Genomic DNA, 24278 nt, shown 5'->3' on the forward strand with positions numbered 1-24278 from the left:
GCATGACGGGCTGTGCCCCGACCTATCTGACTTCGCAATTTGTCAAAAGGCAATAAATATCAAGCAGAACCACAAGAAATTCACATCAACTGAATATTCCCCTGTGCAAAACCACTGCTGGCCAGAAGTCATTTTATTACAGAATAGTAAAGCTATGGAACTCTTTAGACAAAGACTTAAAACTATGCAAGAGTCATACAATTTTTAAGACAACTCTGAAGACAAAGCTTCTCAGCGAGTTTTTAAATTATTTTTTTTTCTTATTTCTTGCATTTTTCTTTCTATTTCTTTTTATTTTTTATAATATATAACTAGGGTACACATTTTAAATTTTACATTTTATTCAACTTCATGTATTGTTCACTGAAAAAACCTCTTTAGGAGTGTTCAATAAAATTTTACCTTACCTTACCTTTACCGCGCTCTGATTGGCTGCTGAGCGGGCATTATTTTCTTGTAATGACCGGGCATTATGAAAAATTTTCTCGGCTCGGTGGTTTTTATATGATTTTTTGAGTTGTGAGTAAAAGCTACTAGCGCAGTTGCGAGAACGACAATAAATACCGACAAAATGTAACTATCTTTTCAACAACTGAAAGAAAAATATAAGCATACCGATACTTCTTTAGTATGAGCGACGAAGAGAGCCACAGAGAGCGAGAGCGAGTTTCGCCTCGGTGTTTTTTAGATATTTCAGTTAACCTTCAGGACCGGCTCCAACTGTCCGTCTTAGAGAGGTGTCCGTTAAAAGAGAGTTGACTGTACTTTAAACATTGTGATTGTGGTTTTCAATAAACCTTCTGTTGTAATTTGTATCAGTTATTGTTGTTTTAACAACTATCAGAAATTTACCGGCGGTCATAATGAGCCAGGGTATTTCATAAAGATTTGCCAGAATAGAGCGGTTGGAATCACGGTTGAATCATGGTCAGTGTTTTTCCAAAATCAACAAACCGAACGAAAGAGATGACGCTTGGAACGCTTACCCTAACTCTGAAGGGCGCGAGAATTCAAGCAAGGCCCTGTGAACGAGTTATGAGGCAAGAATTTATAGTGGGAAGGGACAAAAGACAGTTGAAGAACACTGACCCGGTAAATGCATCACTCAGATATTCTCCCACGCAGTCGTTTTAGGGGCGATCGTGTTTCACTCCTCCAGATCGCCCCTAAGAACGACTGCGTCGGAGGATACACTAAGCACTGATGATATTAGAAAATACAAAGTAGAAAAAACAATTCTCCAGCACCTTTACACTGTAGCTTGCCTATGAGTTTATTGTCTCCTTTCCAACTGAACAATGTTGTTACAGGGATACTTGGATATTTCACGCGTTGAGTTCCTCCCCATCCCCCACCTTCCTGCGCTTTCTCAGGTGTTTTCAGAGTCTCACTAAACACCCGCTTTTACGTGTAGCACACTCCGTTCTGCATGCTATGGGGTCTGGGACCGATATTGAAATCACGTGACGCTGACCGTAACGCTTCGTTTGGCTTCCTTGGAGAGTCCGCGCCAATTCAATTTTTACTCGCTCTAGCCCTCGCTTCATGTTTTGATTGAATCTCGGCTGATAAAATGGTGAGCACAGTGATAAAAAGCTCCATCGCTGGGCTTCTCGTATTTGCTTTCTGTACAGCAGGTATCGTGAAGATCACAAACAAATTTGCTCCGCAAGTTCACCAACAAATGGTAAGCTAACAGACCTCTGTCCTTTGGTACTGGATTTTACGTGAGATAAATGACTAGCTGCATCCGCAGTGATCCTACTTTCTGTTGCTGTTGTTGTTGTCTGTTTTAACCTGGCACCTTTCTTCTGCAGCAGTGCCGCTAGTAGCATTTACACTGTATTTGAGTGTTGAGTGTTTTGCTTCATCGTAACAAATTTCCCGAGCAAATAATGTGCTAATTATTATTCCACGTTGTGTTGGAGACAATTAATCATTCACACCATTTTCTTTTTCCAAGTTGTATTAAAGAGGGCAAGATTTCCGCACAGCCCCCTACATTAATTATGCATACAATATTCTAACTGATTCGTTCTTTTCATGATTGCTGTTTATCTGTTTATGCACCTATCAATGTTAAGCCCGAGGGGGGGGGGGGGGGGGGTCGGGCTAACCACGGGAATTTGATCGTGAGGTAGGTCGACCAAAATCGCTACCCTGGGGCCATCACGTACGATCAAAATCCCTACCCAGGGGACCTACCTCACGATCAAATTCCCGTACCTTCACTATACATAATGCACCTATCAATGTTAAGCCCGAGGGGGAGGGGGGTCGGGCAAGGGGTGAGGATTTTGACATTTTCTATAAAAAATTGTCAAATTCTCCATTGGGACAAAATAATTGGTCAAAATACCCATGAAAGGTGGTCAGATGTCCTTCAAACCTTCTAAGGTTTGAAGGACATCTGACCACCTTTCACCTTTCTTTCCTCCCAAAAAAAAACGCTAGCAAAATTTCAAGACTCCCATACGGAGATTTTCGAAATTTGTGGTTCTGAGACCCTTGTAACTCAAATGATTACGAAATTTCGAAAACTTGTTTTTCAAAGCCAAGATTTCGAGACTTGGCCGAAAATTGCCGAAACTGAATCAAGCTAATTTAGGTGACCATTCTATACCCCTTGGAGAAGACTGTTGAGGTTATTACTGTCAGACATTTCAACAAAAATGAGAAGAAGTCATTTTCAGGGTCAATTGAAGAGTTGTTTATTGGAGACTTGTGTAAAGTGTAGAGGGGCCAGCTGTATCATGCTATCTATGGCTCTGCTTTAAGTAGAATTTCATCCACTGGTTTCTTTCTTTGGTTTTTTCTGAGGTGTACTGGTAGTTGTTGGTGTTGGTTGAGCAGTGTTCTATAAAGTTAGTGAACCAACTACTAGAGTAATATTGTAGCCTGTGACACTGATCTGGTCATGTCCTAATGCATCTGTTGTGGTACGGTTCAGAATTTTCTATGTTCTGGTGTATGGTACGGTAATAATATGATAATGAATATGAAAGGAAAACACCAGGTTGTACAAAGGGTAAAAGTGAACCATAATAAATCTATCTCCTCCCCACCTCTCATCATCTGATTATTCATGAATTTGCCTTGAATTTGACACCAAAGGAAATTGGAAAGTTAAGAATAAGTTAATAATTTATTCTCTCTTATGATTCATGTTTATTTCTAAGTGAATCCTTTTTTTCATGGCATGTTTATTTTTTAACTTAACAGAAACGTGATTTTGTTGACTTGGCACGAGTGCATCCATTGAAGGTGTGGTTTGGTCGTAATGTTAATCCAGACATTTATCGCATGGTAATTGGATATCTTGAAGTTGTCTGTGCCCTGCTGCTGTATGCTGGACCAAGGCCTCTGAAAATAGCAAGCACTGTAGTACTGTTGATTGTCATGACTGTGATGATGGAAAGTCTTTATTGGCTGGATAAGCCTACGGTCATGTTCGCGCCGCCAACAGTTAGTTCAATTCTGCTGGTGCTAAATTTTATAATGCTGTTGGGAGAGACACCACCAAAGCAGAAAAAGAAAGAGTAATTGACAGTAACTCTTCATTTGTACAGGAACACTTCTGGTACAGGCTAAAAACAACTTGGTGCTTGGCACAATCACTTTTTGTCAAGAGTAATGGACATCCAACTGGTGGGCAAGAAGACTGAGCAAAATTAAGTCTTTTACTCTTGAATTCAGTCAACTGTCTCTAAAACGGACACCATCGGGACCGGCTCCTGGCCCCCCAAAAAGAATAACCTCCTCACATAAGATTCATTGATTTGGTGTTCCCTCCTCCTCCTTCCCCCCCCCCTTAAAAAAAGTGACTTAAACAACAAACATAACTAAATTTACTACCCATCATGGGGCAATGTCAGTTTTATATTTTTACTTTCTAAGATTATAAAGTATTGCATTTGTTACCATAACCTTTGGGGTATTTTTTTAAAGGCAAAATCTGTTCCAAATATAAGCACAACCAAAACATTTTAAAGGCAAAATTCTTTACCGATTCCTCAAATTTATTTGAGGCTTGTTTTCAGAAATTTATGTAATTTAACACAGGATTCCCATATTTTGCACACAATGTTTGCTTCAAAAATTTCACCCTCATGAAATATATTTTTGTATTACTGGAAGAAAATGTTGATTTTCTCTCAAAAGCCCACATTAACTTCGTTCTGGCCCCAGTTTTCAAAGGGTGGATAACACTATCTACTGGATAAATCACTATCCAGTACTGAGATAGTATACCGTATTTACTTGAATAAGCGCCGCGGCGCTTATTTAATTTTTCGCGCTTCAAGTGCGGCGCTTATTCGAGGGCGGCGCTTATTTAAAGTTTGGACGCTACAAAGAATCTTATCTTTTACAGTAATTGAAAATATATGGTCTTTTGATTGTCAGTATTCGTCTCTTGCTGAAGAGAGATGTGGCGCTAGTTGTTCGGGCAAAGTTCGCGACCTTCACAACATATACAGAACTAGCAGAGAACTACATTATAAGAATGTTAAATAGAAAACTTAGGGGCGAGCGGAAAAACAATCACATTAAACTGTAAAACATCGCTTTTGATGAAAAGAAATGTCCCAGTTGGTTTTAGAATTGCTTTGAAGTGCTGTTTTTAGTTAAACGAAATTCATCGAATAAGCGCCGCATCGAGGCTGCGGCGCTTATTCGGGGGCGGCGCTTATTAACTTTTTTGTCTCAATTGCAGCACTTATTCGAGGGCGGCGCTTAATCGGGGGCGGCGCTTATTCGAGTAAATACGGTAGTTCTGTCAACACTTATCTGCTCCATAGCGATTGATCCAGTGGATGATGTCATCCAACCCTTGAACAACGGCCCTGAAGTCAAAAGGAGTAAAAATAATAATCTGTGAGAACCGGGTACCTAGGGGTGTTGTATGAAAAAAAGAAAGTGAACAAGTGGAGCTCCCTAGCCTCTACTCGCTTAATTTTTTTAGCCCTATACCCCACTGGCAGGGACTGCGTACACAGGCTACAGTAAGTCAGTAAAGAACGAGAAATAAAGATCACACAATTCTGCACTTTATAATAGTTGTGAGTTTTCTTTCTGGAACTGCTATGTTTAAGCAGGACTCCTGCGTTAAGAAAAGGGAAAAACTTTTCCAGTGTTTACTTATGCCTCATCGCGCCCCGGAGGACGCTTGAGACAGTTCAGAAAAGCACTCCATGCGTCTCGGTTTTCCCGTGCACAGGGTTTCAGAAACTTGAATTTGGGGGAACGAGAACCTTGACAAACGAGCTGTAGGTTGGCGGTTGTTTCTATAATTTGCTCCACAACAACGTGTAGTAACAGACCTAGTGAAACCTTGTTGGTCGCCAGGGATTCGATAAAAACCCTAAGCGGGTCAGACAAACGAAATCAACTAACCATCACGCTTCCAACCACCCCCCTCCCCTCCCCTCCAAAAAAAGAAACTCAATCAAGATCAAAAAAACGACACGCTTTCTCTTAGGCTATTTTGAAAAGTGAATTTCTATTAAAGTGCCGTACAAAAGTAACGTAAATATCTCTAAAACAGAAGAAGATATTTCAAAAAGGAAAACGCATTTCTTCTTTATTTTGAATTATAAAAGCCTTTTAAATAAACAGCAATCATAGACACTCCAAATTGGGAAAACATCAAGGTAAAACCACGATATGATGTGTCCCTGAAAAAACTGTACAAGCTTCATTCTTTAGATCTCTTTACTAATCCTTTCGGGACTGTGACCTATGGTGAACCCTTTTAAATCACTTTTTTCCGGTCCGTAGGCTCTTAAAGAAATACGTCCTGGTTTATCCATAGTTATAACTTATAGTGTTTACGTACGCAGGGGTTCTAGTCAATTTTTTTGTAAATTGCAAATATAGCAACGAGATAAGGATTTAAATTCTCGTGACGTGACGAAGCAAAAGATATATATATATAAAGACAACATGTGTTTGGTATTAAAAATTCACTTACAAACAATAGCCTGCGAGCAGGCTCCCAGGCCAAGTGGGGGGTTTATTACGCGAGCGTAGCGAGCAGAAGAGCGGGCTAACAAACGCTTATCGCTTATTATAAAAACCTATTCGACCTATTCAAACGACGATGATGAAATCTTTAGGAAGACAGTATAACTATTTCGCAGGATTTTATTTCCAGAATCTGACCAAAAGTATGGCCCGCCGGAATGAAACAATTCACTGACATTTTTGCTATATTTTGACATAAAAATAAGCTGACTTAATTAGTTAGACAATATCAGGGATTAAAAAAATTATTATACCGTCCGAACGACTTGTAAGCCGGTGCTTATTTGCTTAAAGGCAGGTACGCGCCTGGTAAACCTCTCACTATAATGTCTATAAAATGAACATGCATGTTCGCATGTTCCTAACTCTTGATCTTTCCCGCGCTTTTCTTCCGCCTGGTTGTGCGCGCCGATGTGCGGCTTCCCGCTTTTTTCCCGCCAAATGATCCCCCAACAACTACAAAGTTTGAGTAGTTTGAGTCCATTTATCGTTTATCTGCTTATAAAAATACTTCGTGCCAGCTACATGAATGATCGATGTACACTGAACACAAATGAATTTCTCACTTGTCTTTTACGTCAACCTTTCAAGGAAAAAACAACATCACTGTAAGTGGATAAAGTGAAAGGTCAAACTTCCGGTATCCTATCGTGATGTCGTGGAATGGAAACGCCCCCTGCCTCCAGAACTCTGCACGCGGCCGCCGGTCTCCATTTAAAAACGACACAAATTATGGCTTATAAACTCCTCTTTTACACGTTTCTTCCCCTGTTACTGGGTTGCCTTGCCGAATTTACCGGAAGGTAAGTTCTGAGTACCTTATGCTTCATAATTTTGTTGGTCTTCGCGACAGCAAATTGCGAATTCTGCGTTCACGTGTATACATGAAGACTCCATCACCGTCTTCATGAAATATGTTGTTTTGAGAGGCTTTTATCTCGATGCTATCTAATCTAACGTATTTTCAGTTTGCTTTTGTCTTTACGGGGAAGGTTGCGTAGGGCTAGAAATACATTTAGCCTAGCTGGGGAATTTGTAAACGATATTTGTTTTCCCCAAGAGGGAGCACAACGTAAAATCAATCATGGGTTGAATTCATTCACTTACTTCGTTGCCTTTCGAAAGAGGCGATTATAACTCCCGCAATACTTGCAAAACTCGATTTTACGTTTCAAATTCCTCGTGTAGCTTGTTTTTCCGTATCTGATAACGCAAAGAAGCGAAAATCGAGTCATCTGAGGTCTGCGGAAATGTTACATTGTACAAAGTTAATCCCTGCGGTCCCTACAAGGGTCAACCTGGGTCAAGTGAATGTTTACACCATATTTCATACTACAGATTTCACAGGTAATTTCCCTTTCGTGACATAATCGATTTTCTTCGCTAACATCGCGGTTTAACCTTGATTTTGTTGACGAAAATCAATTTTGTTAATTTTGTTAGAATTATAAAACAAATTTGAAGCAACCATGCATTTCTACAGGAGGGGCCTAATTGCCTAAACAGGGGAAATGGGAACTGGGATATAGGTAAATTTTCATTGTGAAAATGAGATTTGGGTCAATGGGACTGAAATCTTAAAAAAAAATTGGGAATGGGGCTGGGACTTGGGTAAAAGATAGGCTGGAAAATAGGTTTTGGGCAAAATTTGGGCTAGGAAATGGGAATAATCCTCCCTCCCTTGCTTCCCACCCCTTCACCTTCAGCACCCTCCTGCAGCTGTACCTACCTTTGGAACTTTTAAATGGGCTATCTGAAGAAGAGTAAACCCCATACATTCAATCTTTGAGGAGTTTGGTTATTTTTCTTTGTATAACCATAAAAGATACTTCTGTAAAATTAATAGAGAAAAAAAACTTAGGGAAGGTATGCAGTATGAAAAATCTGGAAGAAAAAGGTCAAAATAAAAAATATAGTAAAATAAAAAAATGTTCTGCATTCCAATGGTTTTGCTGCTATCTTTTTAAGATGCTAAACTAACAGTCAATTAGCATTGTTACACAATTTTATTACTGGTATGTTTGTTTGTGTCTTTTTAGGAATCCTCCAAAAATAGTTACCAAAGATGGAAACCTAGTTTTAAAAGCTGGCGAGGATGGTGACATTGTTTTTGAACCTGGTCAGGGAAAACAAGTGTTTATTGGAGGAAATGTCTTGGTAAGATGGGCTGAGCGAACCACTGAGTGTATGTGAAGATAAGACCCTTCCACATCCTGATAAAAAGTAGAGCAGATACTCTGTATTATTTTTGGCATGCCTACTGTATTCTTTTATATCTGCTGTGTGAATAAAAGTTTTGGATCTTTTTTGTAGAATGTCTCTGGAGTTGCCGGCACTAAGGGAGAGGTATTTATGTTTTTTTTTTTTTTTTTTAAATATACAAATAAAAAAGACTTTTTATTTTTCAACAACAATGATATAAATGAAGAAGTGTTCTCAAGTTGAAATCTCGGAAAAAAGATTTTCCGAGTACCCCCAACGGGAGTCGAACCCATGACCTTCCAAGATTACCGGTTGGACGCTCTAACCACTGAGCTATGGGAGACTCGTGGTGAGCGAGGTCATATACTAGGTTCTTATGTGTGACACATGTCCTGCCATATCTGCAAGGCTTAATATGTCGAAATGATAAATGTGGATAAATGTAAAGTGAAATGGCAACTTGGATAAAGTGAAGTAAATGAAGAAGTGTTCTCAAGTTGAAATCTCGGAAAAAAGATTTTCCGAGTACCCCCAACGGGAGTCGAACCCATGACCTTCCAAGATTACCGGTTGGACGCTCTAACCACTGAGCTATGGGAGACTCGTGGTGAGCGAGGTCATATACTAGGTTCTTATGTGTGACACATGTCCTGCCATATCTGCAAGGCTCAATATGTCTCAGCTCAGTGGTTAGAGCGTCCAACCGGTAATCTTGGAAGGTCATGGGTTCGACTCCCGTTGGGGGTACTCGGAAAATCTTTTTTCCGAGATTTCAACTTGAGAACACTTCTTCATTTACTTCACTTTATCCAAGTTGCCATTTCACTTTACATTTATCCACTTCAACTTGAGAACACTTCTTCATTTACTTCACTTTATCCAAGTTGCCATTTCACTTTACATTTATCCACATTTATCATTTTGACATATTGAGCCTTGCAGATATGGCAGGACATATGTCACACATAAGAACCTAGTATATGACCTCGCTCACCACGAGTCTCCCATAGCTCAGTGGTTAGAGCGTCCAACCGGTAATCTTGGAAGGTCATGGGTTCAACTCCCGTTGGGGGTACTCGGAAAATCTTTTTTCCGAGATTTCAACTTGAGAACACTTCTTCATTTACTTCACTTTATCCAAGTTGCCATTTCACTTTACATTTATCCACTTCAACTTGAGAACACTTCTTCATTTACTTCACTTTATCCAAGTTGCCATTTCACTTTACATTTATCCACATTTATCATTTTGACATATTGAGCCTTGCAGATATGGCAGGACATATGTCACACATAAGAACCTAGTATATGACCTCGCTCACCACGAGTCTCCCATAGCTCAGTGGTTAGAGCGTCCAACCGGTAATCTTGGAAGGTCATGGGTTCAACTCCCGTTGGGGGTACTCGGAAAAAATCTTTTTTCCGAGATTTCAACTTGAGAACACTTCTTCATTTACTTCACTTTATCCAAGTTGCCATTTCACTTTACATTTATCAACAATGATATAATAACTCGTCCTGTATTTTTCTGTGTTTTAAGAAAGGGGATCCAGGAATCCAAGGGCAAGTAAGTAAACAAGCTTTGAATTATTGTCTTACTTTTATATATACCGGGTATTTATATTTTCAAACAAAAATTATATATACAGGGATGGAAGTTAGGACTCACACTCAATTCTTTTGGGTATTTCCAAATTCAACAGTTTTTCAGTGCATTTCTTCAGGTCACTTCCCCAGATGCAAGAACTGTCAAAATTAAGTTTCCATGTCTGTAAGTGTTAATATTTTTCAGACGCAAGTGGGACAGTGAGTCCAATGGTTGGACTTTCAGTCCGCCAGGCCATCCATCATTCATTTATTCAGTCACGCAGGCAGGCAGCCCATCAGTCTGTCAGTGCAGCAGTCAGACTGTCTGTCAGTCTCTGAGTCAGTCAATCCATCAGTCATTCCATCAGTCGGTTGGTGGATCATCTAATAAGCAGCTAAGCCACAAGTCTGCTGAGACCAGACATAAGAAATAGATTATGTTGTTACCGCTGACCAGTTAGCTCAGTTGGTAGAGTGCTGGACTGCCGTGCCGTAGGTTTCAGGTTCGACTCCCAGACCGAACCAACATTCAGGGAATGTGCTGTCTTTGCAGTGACATCTGCAAATGGTTAGATGTTCTAGCCTTCTCTTCTCTTGTATTTATTTTGGCTTTTATTTATAGTTGATGTGATGTCTTACAAGATTTTATCAACTTAATAAATGTAGATGTAGATGGATGATAAACCGTAGGCCCCGTCTCCTGCATCTTCAGTGTTATGGTCACCAGGGGATGTTAACACACTTAACGCAAAGAGTAGGGCACAGATTTCCTGGTGTGGTGGTCTGGCCTATTCAATTGAATCTGTGGGTTGGGTGGTGGGACGAGACCATATACATTGACGGATTGCAGTTGCCAAAGGTGCCTAATATGCTGATGTCCAATCTCGTTCTGTAACTCCAACTGTGAAGCCCATTGAGCTTTGTAAAATTTAATGCGCTATACAAGAATCATTACCATAGATTAACATGATTGTGTGATTCTTTGTTGCATTTGCTCAAGAATGGAAGCAAAGGAGAAAAGGGGGAAGCAGGCCCGCCAGGACAGATAGTGTCTACGGTAATATTCTAAACAGCTTAGTTTCAAATGAAATTAGCTGGCTTAATTTTTTAACTGAGGCAAACTTAACAACTTGGAAAATATGACTAAGATTGTATGACATTGTTTTCCCACCTCCATAATTTAGAATGGGACTGTTAATGTTACTGGACCTCCTGGACAAAAAGGAGAAAAAGGGATCCAGGGCATAACAGGTACAAAAGGAGATGCAGGCCTTAATGGAACAAAAGGACAGGTGAGTTGCTCCCTCTTGTTTTTAACATGTAGACTTGCACCAAGTCGCCCTCTATTGGTGAGGGAAGCGAGCCGAAAAGCGTGGCGAAGCGACGCGCAGCGAGTCGCCAGGCGACGACCGCGAGTGACAAAGTCGCGAGAGTGACATACCTAAACCGTTTCTTTTCCTAAACCGTGCATCGAAGGACTTTGAGAGTCTGTTTAACATGTTGACTTTGTGGTGTTATCTGTGCTTTAATGTGTATCATTAGTCATATCAGGTATCTCAGTTTAATTCAATATTGATTACAAAATTTGTTCATTTAGAAAGGTGAACCAGGCATTCAAGGACCTGGAGGGAAGGTGAGTGAAAAAGCTGATTATAAACAGTACCAATGATTATTGAAAACAATTTGAAAACATATGGCGCAAGATCTTTCTCCGTGGCAGCTCCTACACTCTGGAATACTCTACCTTCTGACAATAAGAACAGCTCCTCAGTATCCCTTTTAAAACATAAACTTAAAACTTTCCTTTTTAAAAAAGCATTTTTATAACTTTTTAGCAACATTTTTTATTAGTCTAAGATTTTAAGCATTTTTTGTAACCTTTTAACTATTTTTATATTTATTTTTTTTAATAGTGTTTTTAATATTTTTAACGTTACTTCTGTAAAGCGCTTTTGAACTTTTAGGATATTGGCGCTATATAAATATTTTATTATTATTTATTATTATTATTATGAATGTACTGGTACATTTATGTAGAGCTTCTAGGATTGTGTTTTCCATAGGAGGAAGCGCAACTTAAGTTAAGGAGAGTTGCTTCTGGGTGGGAAAGTGACCCAATGCCAGGTAATGCCAGCTTACTACAGCAAGATGTAGAAGAAGCAAGGAATTCATAATAAATTATTAGAATCCTGATTTCTCGAACATCCAAGGAATAAGAATTTGTTAAATACCAAGAAACCCTCTGATGATTCTTAAAAAGGTCAGATTCAGCAGGACGCACAAGCGTGTTTGCCACACAAACTACATTTCAACATCGCAAGACAGGGTCCCTCCCTTTAATGCACATGCATAACATTGCTGACAAAACATGACAGAATTGTTTCAAGAAATCGGAAGTGTGAAAAAAAGGGGTAAAGTTGTAGCATTTGAAGCACTACAAGTGAAACAACTGTTGGTTCGAGTAAGGTATTGAGAGGTTGTTTTTTGCTGAATACTAATTACAGTGACATACATGTGATATCTGTAAGTAATTCCTGCCAGTTGTGTTCTTTATAGAATGGATCTGATGGAATTCAGGGCCCTCCTGGTGTAAATGGAACAAAAGGTGACAGTGGACCACAAGGCCCAGCTGGCCCTTTATTTAATACCCTCAATCAGACCACTTTGAGGTAGAACCTTTTATATAATTATAATCCTTGAACTATGACTCAGCTTATTCAAGCAAATGAAGGAAAGAAATCATTCTACTTTGTTTGGCTCATTATAATAAGTAACTACTTCAAGAAAGAGTTAGTCGATGACTGCCACAAGCTATGTTGGAAAAAATTTCCAAATTTATCCAATGTTAGCTAAACCATGAATTTCCACATACCGGTACTGGTCAGACGCTCAGCTACATATACAGTGATGATTTGTGGTAGAGCATCTAATTGGTGTGACTTCAGAAGGTCATAGGTTTGAACAGCTGATGTGAGAAATGTTCAGAATTCTCTCCAATTAATTAGCTGGTGTCAGTCAAATAATAGCGACCTTTAGATTGGACTACGAGTACGAAATTGAGTACGAGTACAAGTTTTCAAATCAAGTTTGTGTGCCTCCTATAATCACTTATCACACCAATCTTATCCCTAACCTTTTTTTATGTGTTAGTCAGCAACAGGAAAGAGTTATAGTTCGGGGGATACAATTGTTTTGAAATTCCAAATTAAACTTTAACTCATTTTCTATCTTGTACTCTAAGTCAGATCTAAAGGTAGCTAGTAAATAGATCATTAGATAAATTTACTGGTACATTCTACATCCCATTGTTAATTTTTCTCATTTTTTGTCACCTATTGCTAAAACAAGCTTAACATGTACTAATTAGACTGCCACTATTTTGTTGACATGTTTTTCTTGTCATATTGACAACATACAAAATGTCATTTTGATTTCTGACAAGAATAGAATAACAAAGAATATAAGAGTGCAAATCTTATAAGGAAGGTTGCTCATTTTAAAATTTTAATGACCTAACGTCTCTTTTCAGATGCAAGAATACCAGTGATCATGGCTCAGTTAGGTTCATGTCAGGACATCTTCAGGTAATCGTAACACATTTATTGTTTAAACTTGTATTGTGTACTTATTAAGCTCTAGTAACTAGAGAACTTGTATGCCAGGCAATTACAGAACTGCAAATCTACCATTCCTACCCAGATTTTGAAATGACATTCCTTTTACTCCTTAATTTAGTTGCACTGATTCAATCACATTTTCAAGGTCTGCACCAAGTTAGGTTGGCAGCAGCTGGGGTATCAGGATAGTTCATGTGAAGAACTGAATGTGCCAAGGATGAACCATGAAGCCTTCCAAACCTCAACGTTTGGCATTTTACTCCAGTTCAATGGGGATCTGCTTGTTAACCTCAGTCCCAACATGAACTACACAAACATGACAACAGGTAATATATTACCTTACAGTCAGGCTGGAAATTATAATCCAGATTGCTCAGTTTAAGAACTGCTTAAATAATTTGCAATAAAGAAAGACTTCTTTCACCAAGCAAAACAAAATTATTGGATTCCTTTTTTCCTTATTGAATTTCATTTTACAGGGATGCTTATTATTGATTTTTAATTATCAATAATATTGTTCAGGCTGTCAATACTAACGGATTATTTCTTAATTTGGATACATTAAATTCAAGTTACTAAGTGACACTGAGTAATTTGGCTTGGTTCCTGCAAATCTTCTTTGAACTGCAGGCTGACATTCCTTGGATTTTTTTTATCCCATCAAATCATTGGAGAGCATGTAGTCCCTATTACGTTATAAATAATAACATATAATGAAAAAAGCAGCAGCAAAATCTTGTCAGAAATCATTGATGTAGTCAATTAGTGTAATTTAATATGTAATTATTAAAAACTAGCAATGGTATATTGCAATTTCTGCATTTTGATTGGTTAACAGGCAATGGTATATGAGCTCATATACAATTGACCACAAATATGGTAGCTGATACGCGTCAACAAAAAAAAACTGGGGAGCTCAAATATTGCAATTCTTTTGGGCGTTTTAAATGAAACAATTATTCCACTCGCACTTGTTGGAGAAAAGTTGGCTATAATGATCTCATATCCAACAAGCGCGAGTGGAATAACTGTTTTATTAAAAATGCCCAGAGAATTGCAATATTTGAGCTTCCAGCTTGTTTCCTGTTAACCAATGAAAACTTAGGAATTGTAATATACCATAAAGACATTGTTAGTTGTTAAGGTCGTTGCCCTGTATTGCATTGCGCATCCTTACTGCGCAGAATTTTACGCGTAATTTGCTCGCGCACATAAACAAAATGGCGGCTTTTTTCTATGCGGCTTAGTCCGTGAGAGAAGTCAAGTGTCGCTTTCTCGTAAACTAGTCTGGTGACCTATCAATTTTTTCTCATATTTTGGGTGTAGTGATCAAATTCTTTCTGTCAAATGAAAACAGATCAATTCTTGTGCTTAAAAAATAAATTATCGTTAAAAACGTGTACTTTGCTAGTACTCGCAGAGGATTTTTAAAGGAAATATATGAAATATACAAGGTCTTCCCGCTCCTAAACGAATCTGGTGACCCCCCTTTTTTATTTCAAAATTAAAGTTCCCTTAAAGTAATAAACCAGTAGGCGAAGTTTGGTTAAAAATCTATGTTCAGTTTTATTTCGGGGCAATGACCTTAATAACATCTCATATCCAACACATGCTCGTGGAATAACTGTTAAATATAGGACTCTTAGGAAGACCATAGTAATATATTATATAATGATAATAATAATAATAATAAATACTATTATATATTATTTTATAATTATTATATTATACTGTGAGTTAGACTTTGTATTAAAACAGATTGATGATGAACTTAAAATTTCATACTTCCACTTGTTTTAGAGTACAAACAAAATGCAGGACGGAACTTCACTCAATACACTCAAAGTACAATGGGCCAGGCAGTCCAGCTTAAAGAACTGGAGTACATCAATTTATATGGCATTCCAGCAGGTTTCTGGAGTGGCGATGAATGGTCTGTTATGAGCTTGATTAAGTTTCGTGATGATGGTATATTAGGCAGTAGCAAAGAGGATCCTGTTTTGGGAGATGGAACACCTGCAAATGATCAGGGGTTTCATCTTGGACTGAAAAATAAGGTATTACCTTACAGATGTCAGCACAAGGATTACATTGTGATTTTTAAGATTGTTGTAAAATAAATACTAGTTCAGGGCTTGAAAAACATGAATTCCAACCTTGGCTTTCAGAAAAGTGTGTGGGAGCTGCATTGGCCTAATGGTTAGTGTGCTGGACTCCAAAGAGAGTAAAGTGTCTTGCTCAAGAATACACTGTGTTGTGTTCTTGGGCAAGACACTTGACTTTACTCTCCTTTTGCCTCTCTTCACCCAGGTGTATAAATGGACTAGCCTGGGTCCCCTGCCCATTTGGCATTGAAATAAGTAAGCATACAAAGTTACTTGCTCAGCAGGAAACTTAACTTGCCCTCGATGAAAGGATGGGACTCCTTTCAAGCCCTGTAGTTGTGACTGACAATCACTGACAATGGTTTCTTAATAGATAATCGCAAAATTACACGTCAAAATTTATTAAATTTTATAAATTATAAATTTATTATGGAAATATTGTTCTGATTATGTGCAATCTGTTGTAATCATGTCATTGCAAAGAATTCCAAATTCCCTGTTATCACATCAGTCATATGGCTTCAGTGTACCCTTGGCTAACATTCGTTACAATTTGTTGTTCAATACATGTTGCTACTTAGCTGCTGATGCCATGTCAATGTGCACCACATTTTCATCCATCATTCTAGTAGCTTATGTCACTCTTGAATATCTTTCTAAGGAGCAATGTGACTGTCAGTTATAGTCAATGCTATTGAAAAGAAATGTTTCTTTGCTGATGTTTTTAACTTGCATTTTTCACCAGAAAGTACTGTATGGATTCTACTCCAGTGATATCGAGGGGAATGCTGACCTAGATTACGACAAGTGGTACCAAGTTACATGGACTTGGAAAAAAAGTAACAAAATGCGGTAAGAGGACTTATACACAGTGACACACTAAAAAAAGAAAGAAAGAGGTTAAACATCTACAACAGTACAGTAATATCACGTCTTAAGGTGGCTTAATACAGTTTTGAGAGGGCAAATCAGTGCAATCTTCAACTCTCTTGTACAATCTCCAGAAAAGTTTTTTCTTTCTCTTATCACTATTTGTTACATCCTAAAACCATCATATGCGATATTTGGAAAATAAAAATGCTAATAAACAGCTTAAATGGGCGGCCGAGTGCTTGAGAGGGGACTGGCACTAGTAGTTTAAACGGTGTTTTTCTCAAAATCTACCCGTACGACCCTACCTCAAAATTTCAGAAAAAAGAAACTGGCTTTGAATTATCATTCATGCAAAATAATAAAAAAATCTGTAAGACAGATTTTTCGCAAAATAGGAAACTGTGATATTTTGCCGATTTTTAAAATAGCTCAAAATCTGTCTTACAGATTTTTTCAAAATTTTGGCTGTGGACGTTGTTCACCCCTTAAATTTAATTGTGAAAGTTTCATAATAGGTTGTACGGTAGGTTTTCGAGAAAATCTGGATCAAAATCTGGCTTTTACAACCTCCGAAGCGAATCAAATTGCGCGTGCGAGCGCGCGCTAATATGACGCCATTCATCGCGAGCGATAATGAAAGACAGATTTAGAACTTCTCTGTCGGTTGTTTATCCACCATTTTGTCATGTTGTTTTCTCGTCCCAGGTTTCATGACCTATCTGAAAGTATTTTTTTAATTTTTTTTCGTATACAAATTTGGTAAAGCGCGGTAAAACAGATGGAACTCTTTTTCGTTTCTGTTCAGAGTTGCTAGCGCCATTTTAGTCCGCGCGAGCGGACTAAAATTCGGACTAAAATTTCTGCTTGACGTCAAGCAGAAAATCGTAGCGCGCGCTATTGAGCCACGTAAAAACTGACTGTATTCAGCCACCTTAAGTGGGACCAAATATTTCAACCACAACCAGTTCTGGTTGAAGTGTCTTGTCCTAATAGACCACTTTTCCAACTGGTTTTCATTGAAACAGTTGATAAGCATTCAGTTGCATTTTATTTCGTTGTGTTTTAAAATTGGGATTGATTAAGCTTTCTGGTGTCCTATTGAAAAAACCTGTTTTTAGCTTGATTTGGTTGAACAGATTGTTAAATATTGATCTACCATTGTCATCAAAAAGTGTTTTTTGAAAACCTAAACCAAGTCAACTGTTTCAACCTAGTTAGATGACAGTTGAAAAAGTATATCAACTGGAAATGTTTTTTCTTTTTTCTTTGTTTTTTGCTTGTTTGACATGTTTGTTTTTTCAAATAGAACATGAAAAAAAAAATCAATGCAACCAACCTAAAACCGTTGATCCCAAAAAGAACATGACCAAACTCTTTTTATTTATTATTTTTAATTATTGAATAAAGTGTTGTGATGAGTTTTGACATCATTTTCTCTCACAAACAGATTTTTTTTAATCCCTACAGGAAAATTTTCATTGATGGCAAAATAGACATCGCAGACAACTCTAACAATGCTTATCAAGGAATTAGTGGAAACACACAAATTGGAACGTGGTGGAGTGGAAAGAAAACTAACTTAGAGATTGATACTCTTTACATTATTGACAAGGCAATAGAGTATACCCCAGTCAACCAGCAATTATGTTTTGCCAAGGTTTTTAACTCTAACATGCCTTAGCTAGAAGGAACCCAGAAAAATATACTGACTTAAAGTGTTAGAATTACTCCTGGTAACTGATAAGGTATTGAGTAAATGAAATATGTAATGTTAAGTATCTTTATGTAATGAAATTAATGTAATGGTAAACCAATGATCAGTTCTGCCTTTTTTGTAAATTATATTAAGTAAACTAAAACACTACAGCCAAGAAGGGAGATCTAGATTGTGACAAAATGATAACAGATTAAAGTTATTTTGCAATGAACTTATTCATTAATACTTACTATTATGAAGATGCACAATAAAACTATCAATAATAATATCTTTTTAATTAATTTGTTTTACATTGTCTCAGCTTGTTTTTGCCACTGCACTGAGTGCTAAGTATATGCTTCATTGTTTTCTCAGCATCCACTGTTCTCGGTTGAACTTGTAACCGGTAACACCCAGGTAAGAGGTATTGCTAGTGAGTGTTACAGCTGTACAATGTGTTCTGTAAAACATCTTGTGGATGTTCACATGAAAATCGTCTAACTTTTATCAGCAAATGGAAAATCGTGAGCTTTTAGGCCCAAAAGTAATCGCAAACATTGGGTACACCAGCTGTCTATGCTTTGCAAAGTGATTCTTCAGGGAGAAAATAATGGAGACCAATGGACATTTTATGATTGTCTAGGAAAGTGTCTGTGCATTTTATCAGACTATGGTACCTGATAAATGAACCTCTGTGCCAACCTACTGACAACCCAGCATCGAGTCCCTTTGCTCATGTGTCTTCATTATTTTCAATATATCCTCTCATTACTTGGTTTTCCAACTGCGTAGATCGCAACTTTCAGGTCAACCAAACAAACCACTAGCCTGAGGTTAATTTAGCAGACTGGCTTTTTCCTCCTATTTCATTGCATTGAGCATCATTTTAGTAAATAGGCCCTTCATCCATGTCATCATCATCCATAAAACCATCTTCATCATCATCAAAATGTGACACCAAGTAGTCATTTTCCTATCAAGAGTAAGTAAAAATGTCCAGTTAGTTGGGGAGCAGGAATAGTGCATACAGCTAATTCGAGAAAAGTTGTCGCAAAAAGCACATTGTCAAGTTAAAGCTGGCCTAGAGGAAATGTACAAGTTTGTATTTTTGCATGTGAAGATTTTGTTTTTCCTCTCAGGAGGCCTTTTTCTGTAGCTTTACTTTTACTGTCGCATGTCTTGGAGTTTTGAAAGTTCTTCTAAAATTCAGCTTGTTTAAAAGTACCTTGTTTCTACATGTCTGAAGAGAAAAAAAATTGCAAATTCGTGTTTGTCATGTCGCCATCTTAGTAGCTCACTACTTCTACCCATACTACCTTTCACTCTTTTTGCGTGCACTTTTGTGCTTTTTTCCGACAACCTTTCTCGAAATTACCAGTAGCTGTAAGTGAGAGCACTCGCCTCCCCACAATGTGGTCCAGGTTCGATTTCCAGACCTGGCATTATATGATTGTTGTTGGTTCTCATCCTTGCTCAGAGGGTTTTTCTCTGGGTACTCTGCAATCTTGTTCCCGAGCCTGCGTTTCCCTTAACCAGCGGTCGGGAAACTTAATTACTCTGAACAAATCCAAAACTGGAACCAGGAAATCCTGGTTCCGGTTTGGTCGTGCGCATGCACCGGAGATTGTGGTGAAACGAACAAGTTTTCAACAGCCAATCAGATTCAGGCGCCTTTGTAGCGGGCTTTAAGAATAGCCCAGAGGTCCCGATTCCTGGCGCAGACCAGAAGGATTGCAGGCTCTGGGGACGAGATTGGGTTCTCTGGTTTTCCTCCCTCCACAAAGACCAAGACTTCAAAATTCCAATTTGTTCGGGAATCCAAGGGCCACAGGTTTGTCGATCACAAGACTGTTGCATGCAACCCTCATTAATTAACAAAGTCGATTTATTTTGCCAACCAATGATAATTTCTTAAACGATATTATATTTTATTATATAAACTGCAGTGGTATATAGCGAGTGGTAGCAAATCAATAAAAATGGTATCACACATGTGTGGATAAAAATGATATGCACACATGTGTGATATCATTCTTGACCAATCAGCTCGCAGAGTTGTCATGTTTCAGTGCTCAATGAGCCAAAGTTTATCGATATTAAGTCGACACATCGGATCTTCCTCGGCAATCTTCGGAAAAGTTCGGAAACATTTGTATGACCTTCGGACAACATTTTGAAAGTCTTCGGAAATCTTCAAAAAATGGTCAGAAATCTTCGGAATTTCATCAAAAACATCATAATTAGTAGATTTATATAATAAACAGAATAATACATGGCTGCTTGGATATATGAAATTTATCTTCTCGTGTTCAAAACTGATATCTCATATCGATTTGAACACTCGAAGATAAATTTCATATCTCTGCGCAACAATGTACTATCCTCTATTTCTCACACAGTGAAAAGTGATAAGTTTATTCCTACCTCTTCTTGTTCTTCCTCGTCATATTCAAGTTCCTCTTCATCTTCCTCTTCAATTTCCTCTTCTTGTTTATCTTCAGCCTTTTCTTCTTCAACTTCCTTCTTGACCATTTCCTAAAGCAAGGTGAACATGGAATGAATTGCATACATTTATATGTTTTGTGCATATTTACATCAGTTTCTCATAATCCTGGGGAGGGGGGGCACCCTGTATATTTTTGGGTGGGGGTGTGCCGCTGGGACTCTGAAACCCTTACCCTACACCAGACCATCTTCAGCTGGTTAAATTTGCAACCCTATACTAGACTAGATACCAAAAATCCCTACCCTATCCCAGACTTGCTTCTTTTTAGAACTGCATCACTATAAGCGTTTTTAATGGAAAACCATCTGTCAACAACGTTGTCACAATGATATTATTCACATGTAGGGAAGCCTCTTTCTCTTCCAAGTTTCTATAATTTCCTATTCAGGACTTAATTCTTTATACCAATGATCAGTTTCTTGGCAAATGATACCCTATTCTAGACCAAAACTCTCTGATTTCTATACCCTATCCCAGACTAAACTCCTTGAAAACCATACCCTTCATAGCGTCTCATACCTATATACCGGTAGCTCATATATGGGATTCCCCCCCCCCCCCTGCCCGGGCTCACAATACACCCTAAGCAATAACTGCTTAGTTTAGAACGTCTTTCAATGAGAAAACAAAATGGGTAACTGTACAAAAAAGGCGTAAGCATAACAATAATAAATTAATAATTCCTTACATCAAGCTGCTTCAATGCATCTGTAGCTTGAGTATTTCTTTCAGCTCGTTTTGGAATTCTTGGTCCTACGGATATCATTAAAGTTACAAAATAAGAATTTGACATGTTTGTTAGTGAATGTAACAATGAAAGCAAACCAATTTCTTACTTGCACTGTTGGGAGTCAGACGTTTTTTCACTTTTATCTTCAGCTCATTTGGAAATAATTTCCAGTCTGCAATAAGACAAACAAGTATTGACTGTTGCATACATGTATGCTTTAGCAATCATCACAGTTTTTCCTTATTTCCAACCCTAAATACCAGTTAATTTTACTACTTATTACAATATTATATTTAAAATCATTAAAAACAAGCAATGGTATATAGAAATTCCTGAGTTTTGATTGGTTAACAGGCAATGGTATATGAGTTCATGTACCATTGAGCACAAATATGGTAGGTACAGTCGAAGCTCTCACAAGCGGACACCCTCGGGACGCGAAAAAAGTGTCTGCAACTGGAGCTGGCCGCTTACGAGAATGGTTCTTGTAAGCGGCCACTAGAGGTGTAGGGGATAGATGGCCGCGAAATGTAACCGGACGTGGATGACGACCAAACAAACACTAAAATATATGGTGCTGTAATTACTGTTAAATCATTGTGACGAACGGCGATGTGAAGTTGATTGATTATTACAAGAGACAGAGGTTTTTTAATATATGATTTTCTTTGCGGTGTCCGCTTACGGGAGCTTAAAAAAGTCTAAGTTGTAATCTCGGAAAGTGTCTGCGGCCGCTTACGGGAATGTCCGCTTACGAGAATGTAAAAATACAGAGTTTGTATGGGAGTAAAAACGGGGTTTCTAACAAGGTGGCCGTAGTAGAGCTGTCCGCTTACGAGAGTGTCCGTTAAGAGAGCTTCGACTGTACACACATCAACGAAAACATTTGGGGAACTCAAATATTGCAAATCTTTGGCTGTTTTTAATAAAACAATTATTCCCCTTGCGCTTGTTGGATATGGGATAGTTATAGCCAATGCAGGCTTGTGGAATAATTGTTAAATACACCAACAACAATAATACCTGGTTGCCACTCTAAGCCTTCTGTTTGTTTTTCTCTGTACCTATCAGAGAACCTCTCGACATCTACCAGAAAAAAAATAGACATTAAAAATTAATGTGGACACTTAGTATGTTCTTTGGGTAGGTGGGGGTGGGGGCACTGGGGAAGATTATCTAAGATATGAGAAGAATTTAGGGTGACTTGACTTTGACTTACCCCTAGGGAATAAATCTAGTCACCCTAAACTTGGGGATCTTCCCCTTAGGGGAACCTATGTTTTAGACGGTAGCAAAGGTGGGGTCCTGATCCCATTTCATGCACAAATTAATTTTAACCAAATTTATGTGACATGTATACTTAAAACAGCAGATTAAGTGAGAAATTTGTAAATCAAGTGCCTTTTCCATTTATTTTCTCACATCCAGTCTAATTTTTGCCCATATCATGTGTCACACATAAACCCTTTGCTACCCTCTGAGTAACACTGCACTCATACCTTTTGTTTTGACTTTAGCCTTTACAAAATAAGGCAGCTCTCGCATACAGCCTCTTAGTTCCTGTTTCAGTGCCAACATGTATTCATCTGCCTCTGTCTGCCTCAGTGGTAATGGTTTGGCATCAAGGGGCTGATATTCAATAAAAAAAATAATGAACTTAACTGAAATTGTCTTAATACACACACAAAACAAAGGCATTTTGAAATTCATTTTTAACCATCTTTACCTAATGTATCAGTCAAATCGAAGGTTCATACCCCAGGCATTTGACGCCCTTGTCTTCCCGGGGGGGGGGGAATTTGATCCAACCACATAGGGGGTGGGGGATTTGAACGCAGACTTGATTTCTGGTTACATGTGTCCCAGTAAACGCACTTGGGTTTATAATCATAACGGAGACCGATTTTCTTCTATGTATTGGTTATCTTCTATGTATTAATTATTGAATAGAGGAAAAACTGTTTGGTCTATTTATAAAGCCAGTATGCAGACAGGATTATACGAGCATAAGAAGCTACACAGATAAAACAGTTATATTCTGTTCAATTGTTTATTTTTCCTGGGGGTGGGGACATTTGATCACTGAAAATGGGCTTGTAGTGGGGAATTTGAACGGCTTTTTGGCCCAGGGAGGCAGGTATTTAAACGCAAATTTTCCAAAAATTCAAATGGCCAGGGGGTTGCCTGGGGGGGAGGGTAGGGGAGTGGAATGTTGAACCTTCGGTTTGACTGATACATAAAGCATTTCAGCAAGCAAATAGTCACGCCAGAGGTGGTCATGAATGTAAATTAAAGTCAGTGTTCTGTTTTAGTTTTATTTCAAAAAATTTAAGAGAGCCAAAACAAAAGTAGCTCAGTTGTAGTTGTCAACAGCAACAAAGGGGTTATGGAAAAAAATTAAATTCCGACAAGGACAAGCAATTTCCCTTCAATTTAAGTACCGACAGCGACATGGAGAGCGATAAAACAGCGACATGGCACATATTTAAATTTAGACAAGCGACACGGGAACCCCCCCTGGCAGGGCCTCTTTGCAGTAGTAACAAAGCTTCTGCAATGTTTCGTTCCGTAAGCCAAGAGTGCAAAACTCAGGAACGATTGTGCTCTTTAGCCTAATATTTCTGCTCGGGTCTTACACAATTAAAAAAAAACTATCCGGAACTTTTAAACTTTTCAGCTGTTTTCATGCAGCCACGTCAACCCACAACTTGCAAAGTGCTTTCTGAAGCCATTGGTGCATTTTCAAACCAGGCAAAGTAATGATGAATTTTCGCTTACCGGATAAAGTGGAGGAGGCTGTTGTATTGCAGCTGGTAAAGCCTCTCCACGTCCAAAGCCGATCATTCCAACATCAAACGAAAGACCACGACCTCTACCTCTTCCCCTTCCTCGACCCGCCATCTTGGGGGAGGCTCGGACAAGAGACTGGACACGGATT

General features: G+C 38.4%; 4 protein-coding genes across 4 annotated transcripts in view; 3 read left to right on the plus strand and 1 right to left on the minus strand.

Moving 5' to 3' along the window:
- Positions 1-1541: 1541 nt before the first annotated feature.
- LOC144629244 (transmembrane protein 35B-like) lies at positions 1542-4247 on the plus strand. Its single transcript, XM_078487497.1, has 2 exons — positions 1542-1687; positions 3223-4247. Exons 1-2 carry the CDS (start codon positions 1574-1576, stop codon positions 3541-3543), a joined length of 435 nt encoding a protein of 144 aa, XP_078343623.1. The 5' UTR covers positions 1542-1573; the 3' UTR covers positions 3544-4247.
- Positions 4248-6510: 2263 nt separating this feature from the next.
- Positions 6511-18089, plus strand: LOC144658106 (uncharacterized). The gene is made up of 13 exons (XM_078518478.1): positions 6511-6827; positions 8064-8181; positions 8338-8370; positions 9767-9793; positions 10814-10870; positions 10998-11105; positions 11411-11446; positions 12370-12482; positions 13343-13397; positions 13576-13756; positions 15231-15487; positions 16281-16387; positions 17876-18089. Exons 1-13 carry the CDS (start codon positions 6688-6690, stop codon positions 18087-18089), a joined length of 1446 nt encoding a protein of 481 aa, XP_078374604.1. The 5' UTR covers positions 6511-6687.
- A 296-nt stretch (positions 18090-18385) lies between these two features.
- On the minus strand, positions 18386-24277 carry LOC144628017 (DNA-directed RNA polymerase III subunit RPC7-like). The gene is made up of 7 exons (XM_078486102.1): positions 24119-24277; positions 22840-22969; positions 22364-22426; positions 21447-21512; positions 21299-21363; positions 20529-20639; positions 18386-19077 (listed from the first exon to the last, which is right to left on the minus strand). The coding sequence occupies exons 1-7, from the start codon at positions 24239-24241 to the stop codon at positions 18991-18993; spliced, it is 645 nt and encodes a 214-aa protein (XP_078342228.1). The 5' UTR covers positions 24242-24277; the 3' UTR covers positions 18386-18990.
- The window catches only part of LOC144666339 (protein HTATIP2-like), a 148498-nt gene continuing 147996 nt past the window's right edge, over positions 23777-24278 (plus strand). The window contains exon 1 of the mRNA XM_078527922.1: positions 23777-23869. Within this exon, the coding sequence (XP_078384048.1) occupies positions 23792-23869 (78 nt within the window). The 5' untranslated portion in view covers positions 23777-23791. The remainder of the gene's footprint in view (positions 23870-24278) is intronic.

This window comes from Oculina patagonica, chromosome 1, assembly GCF_052425735.1.
Source record: "Oculina patagonica isolate OP01 chromosome 1, crgOcupat, whole genome shotgun sequence".
NCBI classification, from domain to species: domain Eukaryota; kingdom Metazoa; phylum Cnidaria; class Anthozoa; order Scleractinia; family Oculinidae; genus Oculina; species Oculina patagonica.

What these genes read in the sequence shown, in the direction of transcription:
- LOC144629244 (XM_078487497.1), top strand. Translation starts at nt 1,574, where the DNA reads ATGGTGAGCACAGTGATAAAAAGCTCCATCGCTGGGCTTCTCGTATTT. An exon ending in CGCAAGTTCACCAACAAATG is followed by an intron (nt 1,688 to 3,222) that starts GTAAGCTAACAG and finishes TTAACTTAACAG; the next exon opens with AAACGTGATTTTGTTGACTT.
- LOC144658106 (XM_078518478.1), top strand. Translation starts at nt 6,688, where the DNA reads ATGGAAACGCCCCCTGCCTCCAGAACTCTGCACGCGGCCGCCGGTCTC. An exon ending in TTGCCGGCACTAAGGGAGAG is followed by an intron (nt 8,371 to 9,766) that starts GTATTTATGTTT and finishes CTGTGTTTTAAG; the next exon opens with AAAGGGGATCCAGGAATCCA. An exon ending in CTCAATCAGACCACTTTGAG is followed by an intron (nt 12,483 to 13,342) that starts GTAGAACCTTTT and finishes GTCTCTTTTCAG; the next exon opens with ATGCAAGAATACCAGTGATC.
- LOC144628017 (XM_078486102.1), bottom strand. Translation starts at nt 24,241, where the DNA reads ATGGCGGGTCGAGGAAGGGGAAGAGGTAGAGGTCGTGGTCTTTCGTTT. An exon ending in AGGCTTAGAGTGGCAACCAG is followed by an intron (nt 21,513 to 22,363) that starts GTATTATTGTTG and finishes GTCTTATTGCAG; the next exon opens with ACTGGAAATTATTTCCAAAT. An exon ending in ACGAGGAAGAACAAGAAGAG is followed by an intron (nt 19,078 to 20,528) that starts GTAGGAATAAAC and finishes TACTCTTGATAG; the next exon opens with GAAAATGACTACTTGGTGTC.